The following is a 9,179-nucleotide window of genomic DNA, read 5'->3' as shown; positions in this document are numbered from 1 at the left end:
TATGATTGTATGTGGTTAACTTACGCTATACCTCCCTTTTTAAATGAATTAATTATACGCGATAAACAAATTGAAATAGTTAGCTACTCTACTTCCCTTTTTTTAAATGAGCGTGTAATTTTCAAATAAATGCACCATTTTCAATGTATATTTTTTTTTGTTGTTTTTTTTTTGCTTTGAATATATATATAAAAAAAATATTATAAAATGATATAATGAGTATAAAAAGTTTATTATAAAAAAAATATTGAGTATATAGAAAAAAAAATATGAAGATATATTTGTTTGTTTTTTTTTATGTGTTAGTTTTTGTTAATCTGTTTTTGTGTACCGTGTATTTTTTATTGTTCATATTGATTGTCACATTCGGCTCATTGATGTCTAGAATTTCAAAAGGCCCTGTTCTTAATTTTGAATGTTTATTATATGGTTCTTTAGTCAAAAATACAAAATCCCCCTTCTTAATATTTAATGGATTAATATTTTTATCGTAATATGTTTTATTTTTTATTTTCATTTTTTCTAATATTTTTATTGTTTGATTATGTGCTTTTTGTAGTCTGTATTTCAATTCCCTCGCATAGTTATCTATGTTATAAAGTGGATCTATTTGTCCGTTAAGTATGTCATATGGTAGTGTTGGTTTTCGTCCAAAGACCAATTCAAATGGGCTGAATTGATTTCCATTTGATTCATTTTTTGTTATATTGTAGCAGAATTGAAAGTATTCCAAGTATGTGTCCCAATTTTGGATATTTTCATCTATGTATGCGCGAATGAATTCGTTTAACGTTCTGTGGCTACGTTCTATCGTTCCCACCGATTGGTGATGATATGCTGTTGTGAAATTTTGTTCAATATTTAAGATTTTGCAAATTTCTTGTATTAGTTCATTTCGATATTCAGTGCCCAAATCCGTGCGTATTTCCTTCATTGGACCATATATTAGAATAAAATTATTTGTTATTGCCTTCGCGACTTCACGTGCGCTTTTGTTCTTGATTGGAATTGTTACCAGATATTTCGTCATGTCACATATGATAGTGACTGCGTATTCATTTTCATTTGCTGTTTTAGGTAATTTACCCACCGTATCGATCTGTACACAATCGAATGGTTTTAATGGTGTTTTCGTTAATGTCATTGGTTCCTTTGTTTTTTGTAGAACTTTTGTTCTTTGACATGTCTCACATTTACGTACAAATTTTGCGACGTCTTTGCTCATGTTTTTCCAGAAATATCGTTCTCGAATTTTCGAATAGAGTTTTTTCTGTCCAGTATGTCCCCCGAATATTGGATCATTGTGGAATTTTTGTAATATATTTGTTTTTATGTTATTATCGGTTATTAATTCAGGTGTCGGTATTAGTAGTATTTGTGTATATTTTAAGTATTTTTCACCCGCGTTTTTAATTCATTTATAGTGCATATTTCAAATATTTTATCGTTTATTGGCCATTGTAATTTTTCTTTATTATATTCTTGCGCTTTTTCATCTATTTTTGAAAGTAATAACTTTAGGGTCATTATTTCACTTTTTTTAGTCTCTAGAGATATTTTAAATATTATTTTATGTTTTTCTGATGCACTTATTTCGATTTTCGATGCTTTTCGTTCTTTAAATTCTAATGTTGTTGTTCGTAGTCTCGGGATGTGCTTTACAAAAGTAGCGGTGAGCTCTTCCATTACTTTTGGTTTAGCGATATTTATTTGTTCGTTTGACTCTTGTTTTTGGATGTTTTTAGTCATACTTCTTGTTATTGCTAAAATATGCTGTTCGTTTTGTGTGATTTCTTTTATTTCATTAATCGATATTCTTGATAAAGCGTCAGCGATTATGTTATCTTTTCCTTTTATGTATTGTACATCGAATTCATATTCCTCAAGTTCAAGTCTTATTCGTGTTAATTTTGATGCTGGGTTTTTCAAATTATATAGATATATTAATGGCTTATGATCGGATAGTACTGTAAATTTGGTACCGTATAGGTATGGTCTGAAAGTAATGATTGCATAATGTATTGCAATTAATTCTTTTTCTATTGTTGATTTGTTTATTTCGCCCTTTTTAAATGTTTTTGATATAAAATTTATTGGGTGATCTATTCCGTTGTACTCTTGTGTCAGTACACCGCCACATGCGTATTTACTTGCGTCAACTATTACTTTGAATGGCTTTGTGAAATCTGGATATTTTAGAATTTTTGGACTCATTATGGCGTTTTTTAATAATTCGAAATTATTTTGACATTCATCAGTCCATATAAAGTCAACTCTTTTTTTTGTTAGGTATGTCAAAGGTCTTGCAATTTCTGCGAAATTCGGTATAAATCTCCTGTAATAATTTACGAAAGCAACGAATCTTTTAACTGCGTCTTTGTCGTTCGGTACTGTATAATTTTTTACTGCTTTTATTTTGTTTATGTCGGGTAGAAGTCCATCTCTAGTGCATTTATGGCCCAAGAATGTGACTTCTGTTCGGAAAAATTTGCATTTTTCTGGGTTTAATTTCAGATTAAATTTGCGGCAAGTTTCAAAGACCAGTTTTAAATTTTCAAGATGTAATTTTTCTGAGTATCCGATTACGATTAAATCATCCATATAAATTAATACTCGCTCTGGATTTAAATGTGAAAAGGCCAAAGACATCATACGTGAAAATGATGCATATCAGTTATGCATCGCATTTGACAGCTCCGAGTAGCCGTCTATCATGTGTTGGGAGAACTAAAGTGCTTTCAAGTGCTTTATATAAAAAGACTTTTTAGTAAAAAAAGTCTTCTGCATATTTGCATTTGCTAAATAAATTTTTCTTTGTTTAAAAAATAAGTTATTTAAATTTTCTAACAAATTTTAATCCAATTTGTTGTGTACTAATATCTGTTTCGATTCTGATACAAATATAATTTTTTTCTTTGCAATAAATAATAAATAACTATCGCATGCGCTTGATGCGTATCGAAGCGAACCGGCTCCATCAAAAACCATACAATTGTAAATATGATTGCATTGTGTGAATTGGAGCAGCTTCGGCCTTGCTATACTTTTAAATTTGAAATGACATTTCAATCTAGTAGCCGATTGACCGTATTGACTTCGTATTACATATATCCAAAGCGATTGTTCTGAACAATTTGGAACAGCGTTGATTCTTGTATTGAACATTTAGATACTCCAATAAATTTTCAATAAACAAACGAAAATAAAGATACAGTGAGAATCATTCAATATGGTTCGTACTCGTAGTGGAACTGACACCAAAAATAATAATTCTTTGGTTCAGAATCGTCGCGGCAAAAAGCAAAATAAACAATCTGTGTCAACACAACGAGTTGGTATGTACTTTTTAATTTAAACTGATTTGTTCATATATTGATAAAATCCAATCGACAAATAAAAATCATAGGTCACTTTCTTATTGGAATGCTATAACAAATCGAGTGTTTTAAACAAACCATTTTTTTCATGTCTCAGTTATGCAGAAAAAACAGGCAAATCGCACCGGCTCGGGAAAAGCACGTGTTCGTATTTTTGCTAACCCGATATTGGACGCATTAGCAAAAAACAAGCCAAAGCAAATCGATTTACGTCGGAAATCGTATTCTGGTCCAAAATCAATTTTCAAAAAGGTAAACAGTACACCTTTTCTTCGACGCAAATCCGTGTATATCGACCCGATACCAGTTGTTCACGAATTATCAACACTGGTTTATGATGGTTCATCGGAAAGCGATTTGGAAACAAACAATGAAAACGATGGTACTCGTAATGGAATGTTGATCGAGAATTTGCCGATACCAACTGCATCCGATTCACGTAAGAACCATCAACACGCAATCATGGATATGGATATTCCAGCCGAAAATTCGCTTGGAATACCCTTGGCACCGGTTCCAACCACATCAAATGCACCCGATTCAAGTAAAAACCATCACAATGCAATCTTGGATATGGATATTCCTGATGAATATTCGCTTCGGACACCATTGGCGCCGATTCAAACTGTGTTGAACGATAAAGCACCATTGGATCTCCGTGTTCGAAAGATTCCCGATTTGATTCCATTGCGTCAATCTCATGTACATAAAATTGACGAACCACCAATGAAATTGAATCGACCTGCAAAGGTGTATCGTCGACGTTCCATGACAGCAACATTCATACTTCAAACAATCGCAAAAGCTGATAGAGCTCAAGAGCAAAAAAAGATCGCACAAAGTGCAAATGGTGGTCACGAATCTGATGAAATGATGAACGTGGTTCAAAACGATTTCGACGACAAGAATTTATTTGCTGGATATTTTGATGGTTCGGCCGATTTTGGCAAAATGAAGTACAACGAGCACTTGGACGAGCACATCGAGGAAGATTTAGAAGAGCAATAGTGCCCATGTGTTTTCTCACAATGCCTTACAATACTTATTCATTTGATTCATTTTGTTCTTTGTAAATCTCGTTCTGATTAATTCTGATTAAGTAAATATTTGATATAGTATACATTTTGGAAATGATTATCATAGCAATAACAAATAAATCGAGATTAAATAAATATTTGTGTTGTTGTTGATCTTGACCTATCTCAATTGTGTGGTGTGAACAGCTATTTGACGCGTAATCGTTAGACATGCGATTTGGCGCCATAAATTGGTAAAGTATGCTATGCTTCTTCTTCAGTTCTCATTATTAATTGAACATGAACGGTCGTTTTTCAACGTTGCGATTATTGACAAAAAGTTTCATCATGAAGTACTGTAAAATTAAAACTTGCAAATATTTCAAAGGCGTCAATGGAGAAAATGTTCATATGTTTAGGTAAATTCTGTTTAATTTCGGTGTCATTTATTCTAGATAAATTGTATATTTCAATTATTTTAACGAATTTAGAACTCCAAAAGGCAGTGAAAAAATTTGGGATACTGCACTAAAGAACCAAGATTGTAGCAATAGTTCATTCATTTGCATATTGCACTTCAGAGACGATGATTACACAATTTCAAAAGATGGTTTGAAATACTATTTGAAAAAAAATATATTTCCAACAGTGTTCAATAATGAAACTAACGAATTAGTTGTGGAATTAATTGGTAACCATGAGTCGACCGATAATACTGAATATACCATTAAAGTCACAAATGCAGCGGCTATTTCTCAAAATGATTGTGATCGATGTGACTCCTTCAAAGCTGAAGTCTCGGGGCTGCAACAGCAAATCACTTTGCTCAAATGTGGATTTTCAGTGAAAAATGGAAAGTTAATTGAAAAAATAAGTCTACTTGAAATGGAAAATGCACGCTTAAAGGAAACAACCTGTAATAATGCAGCAACTATAAAGGCTCTGAAAATTGAAGTTAAAGAATTGAAATCTAAAGCGAACCATGAAACAGAAAATATCAACTTAACCGATGGAGAATCAGAAGTAATATATTTGTTAATGCAAAAATGTCCAACGTTTCTTTCAACCGACCAATTTTTCATATATTTATTTCATTGCTTCTAGTTAACACAGCAACAAGAAATAATTAAATGTTTACTTAGTGGTGTCAAATCTGGTCAAAAATACCCCGAAAAAGTGCGACAGTTTTGTATTGCGATGCATTCACGAAGTCCGGCAGCATACAGTTTAATTCGAAATACGTTCGACAAGCATTTACCTCATCCTGGTACAATAATTGCTTGGCACGCCAACTCAGATTTGAATTGTTCACCTGGGTTAATAGAACATTCAATTGAAATATTGAGAAAGAAGGTTCAAGAAAAAGCCATTGAAGGCAAATGCCTTGCTGTGGCAATCTTGTTCGACGAAATGAATATACGTAGAGCCATTACATTTGACAGCAAAACAAAAAAATTCATTGGCTATGAGGATGGTGGCAATTTAATCGATTTGAATGTAGACTCCGTTGATGAACGAAAAGTTGCAAATCAAGTACTAGTATATATGGCAAGTTCAATTAATGATTCATTTCAGCTACCGCTGGCCTATGCATTTATTCGTACACTAACTGGAGAACAAAAGACATTGATGATATCAAAAATTATTGAAGCTCTTCTTAATGTTGGTGTGACCGTTGTAAATGTGACTTTTGATGGTTTTTCTGCAAACAAAACAATGTGTAGGTCACTCGGCGCCAATTTGAACGTATATTCTCCCACATTTGATCCCAGTTTTAAAATCGCCGATCACAAAGTTCAAATTATTTTCGATAGTTGTCATATGGAAAAACTTATTAGAGGAACTATCGCAACAAAAGGTCTTCTCATTGACTCAGAAGGTGGTGAAATTAAATGGGAATATTTCATCGAACTCGTTCGGTTTAGTACTGAGCGTGGTTTTTCCTTAACACATAAAATGACACAGCAACACATAAATTGGTGGCAAAAGATCATGAAAGTTGATATTGCCGTTGAAACATTAAGTAACTCAACAGCTGAATCGATGCAATATCTAATGGAAAATGGATATCCAGAGTTTGAACATGCTGCACCAACCATAAAATTCATTCGAGTATTTGATCGATTATTTGATATATTCAACACCAAAGACAAAGAGAACTCAAACGTGTTCAAACGGGCTTTGGACAAGGAAAACCGTGCTGAATTTTTTGAATTTTTTGAATACGCCACAAATTATATTAAACAATTGAAATTGGTTGATGCTAACGGTATGATGAAAGACGTTTGCCGTTCTGTAAATAATACGGGTTTTATTGGATTCATCATCGACATGGCCTCCATGGAAGCAATATACCAAGAATATATTGAGAACCTACAATTATTGTCGACTGTCCCAACATATGCATTAAGTCAAGATCACCTCGAAATTTTATTTGGAAAAACACGAAGTGTTTTAGGTATGTTTATTAAGATTATTGTACGAGCAATTATAACACTTCATTTGTTTATTTAAATTTTTTAGGTTTCAATGATAATCCCAGTAGCTATCAATTTTCTCCAATTTTACGAAAACTTATGGCCAATTCAACTGTAATTTACTCCAAACATTCAAACTGTCGCATTTTAAATCCAGACTCAATTATCAACCCATATTCGAATTTACTACACGTTACATCACGCCGTTCGACCGTAACAGGCTTCAGATCTCGCACTGACTGGCACAATATTTCGGAAGAAGAAATTGAACAACTTTATGAAAAATTGGCAAAAATCGAAGAGTTTGAGCGTACAAAGCATTTAGTTGATGATTTAAGCGATCTCACAATAGCTCAAATTGCCAATATAATTGAGAGGAGAATAATTATGGCACCTCAGTTCAAGTGTAATCCATGTAAATTAATTTTTTCTGAAAATACACAAAAGGTTCAGAGTGTTTTTCTTAGCTCAACTCACAAACAAAAACCCTGCCAAAGTACATTTAGCATATGTAAACAAGCGGAGCGTTTTATAAAAATTCAATTACTGCGAGGAACGATAAATTTTAATGTCGTTTACCACGAAATTTTGGATGGACTGAATGTAGAAGAGTTATATTGCCAAACTGATTTTACAAATCATTGTGACCACAAAATATACCTCATTCGTTTTGTGGTTGAGGAATACATTAAAATTAAAGGAACATATATTTCAAAAATGGCAACGTTCAAAATTCACACAAAACAAATGCGGTCGGCATATCACAAATTATTACACTTTTATGGGCAATGAATTACCTTTTTCCTTTTTTTCTACTTGGATTTCAGCACTGTGTTCAAAACATACAATCATTAAAATTTAGATTTAGGAATTTTTTCGGATTGAATTTTGAAAATATTTGTTATGCAATATCTAATTAATAAGAGGTTCATTTATGTATGCATTAAACTACTGAATTGAAACAATTTCAATAAATCAAAATATTCTTTATTAAGATTGCTCGGAATTTTATTGAACAGTTCATCGTAAATCAATTCGAAAGAAGATTGTCAATTCAAACTAGGTTTTCTTCTAAGTACTGTAGTACAAGTTCGGGAAATTTGACGCGGCATTCGGCAGCTGATACGAATTTGCAATTTCCATTTGCAAAACGAATCCAATACTGGAGTGAACCATTAGCATTTGTGACGTCTGAAATAAATTTTATAGTATTATATATATATGATTGTTCGTATGTACTTTTGAAATAAAAAACATCACAAAGAACTATGAACTTACAGAGAATTTGCTCTGCATTTCCAATACAAATGCGAATTTCATATTCATCGTCGTCATGATTGTTATCAGGCTCATCATTTTGCACCCATTCGATTTTAGTTTCCAACCATTCGATTTTGATATGATCTTCCAAATCGTCACTTGCAAATTTTTCTCCCTCTTTTCCTTCAATGTCAACCAAATAAAAAATTTGATTTCCTTGTCGCTTGGCATCTATAATACCAAAGAAATTAAATTGAAATATAGTGTATGTCAAATGTGAATAGAAGCAATTATAACAGAAGTACCTTTTATAATCGGTCTTTCAAATTCACGCAAAAAATCGTCGCAAAACATATTCTCAGCTGGAACCCAAGATGGACGAGTATAGCCAGCCCATTTAAGGAAGTAAAAAACCTTTCAATAAATTCAGATTTTGTGGTTAGAATTTTGATTTGTGTTACACGTAAATACATGTTTCATCAAGTTAAAATTAAATATTTTCACTTTTACGCAATCACTTTTCAAACAAATCAATTTTCAAATTACACTTTTTAAAATAATCACGTTTTAGTTTGAATAATAAATACTTACCTTTTGGCCTTTATCGACACGTTTTTTTAATATCTTTTCCACTGTGTATTTGCGGCTCATGATTTTAAGTTTTGTTTATATCGGTTTATATTTGACGCTTAATTTTTTTTTGTTCGACACCGGTCGACACAATGACAGTTATGACACAACAACAAGTGCAAGACACATTTGGTGGGTTTGGGTGACTCCACCGAAAGGAACTTAAAATACAAAGCATTAAATTCTTTTCATGAGTATGAGTATAACTTGTTACGTTTTATTTTTTATTGTATTTTATTATATTCTATATTTTATAATTATTATTATTACATAAAAAAATATTTATTATCCATATAAAAGAATAATTATAAAATATTAAATAAAACAAAATCCAATAAAAAAATAAAACAACAGATCGATGCTAAACTAAAAGTTCTTTATGTTGCACGAATCTATATTTCACACGACAGCCGTCAGAG

At 32.1% G+C, this 9,179-nt stretch overlaps 1 protein-coding gene across 1 annotated transcript; it reads right to left on the bottom strand.

The window, feature by feature from the left end:
• Nucleotides 1-7,924: 7,924 nt before the first annotated feature.
• Nucleotides 7,925-8,781, bottom strand: LOC116346275 (chromobox protein homolog 3-like). The gene is made up of 4 exons (XM_031776218.1): nt 8,722-8,781; nt 8,436-8,544; nt 8,149-8,361; nt 7,925-8,061 (listed from the first exon to the last, which is right to left on the bottom strand). The coding sequence occupies exons 1-4, from the start codon at nt 8,779-8,781 to the stop codon at nt 7,925-7,927; spliced, it is 519 nt and encodes a 172-aa protein (XP_031632078.1).
• Nucleotides 8,782-9,179: the final 398 nt, after the last annotated feature.

This window comes from Contarinia nasturtii, unplaced genomic scaffold, assembly GCF_009176525.2.
Source record: "Contarinia nasturtii isolate CC-2019 unplaced genomic scaffold, AAFC_CNas_1.1 Cnas_scaffold_1490, whole genome shotgun sequence".
Lineage (NCBI taxonomy): Eukaryota > Metazoa > Arthropoda > Insecta > Diptera > Cecidomyiidae > Contarinia > Contarinia nasturtii.
The sequence above is the reverse complement of the archived record's forward strand: the minus strand, read 5'-3'. Positions and strand labels throughout refer to the sequence as shown.

What these genes read in the sequence shown, in the direction of transcription:
- LOC116346275 (XM_031776218.1), bottom strand. Translation starts at nt 8,781, where the DNA reads ATGAGCCGCAAATACACAGTGGAAAAGATATTAAAAAAACGTGTCGAT. An exon ending in TGAAAGACCGATTATAAAAG is followed by an intron (nt 8,362 to 8,435) that starts GTACTTCTGTTA and finishes TTGGTATTATAG; the next exon opens with ATGCCAAGCGACAAGGAAAT. An exon ending in AAATGCAGAGCAAATTCTCT is followed by an intron (nt 8,062 to 8,148) that starts GTAAGTTCATAG and finishes AATTTATTTCAG; the next exon opens with ACGTCACAAATGCTAATGGT.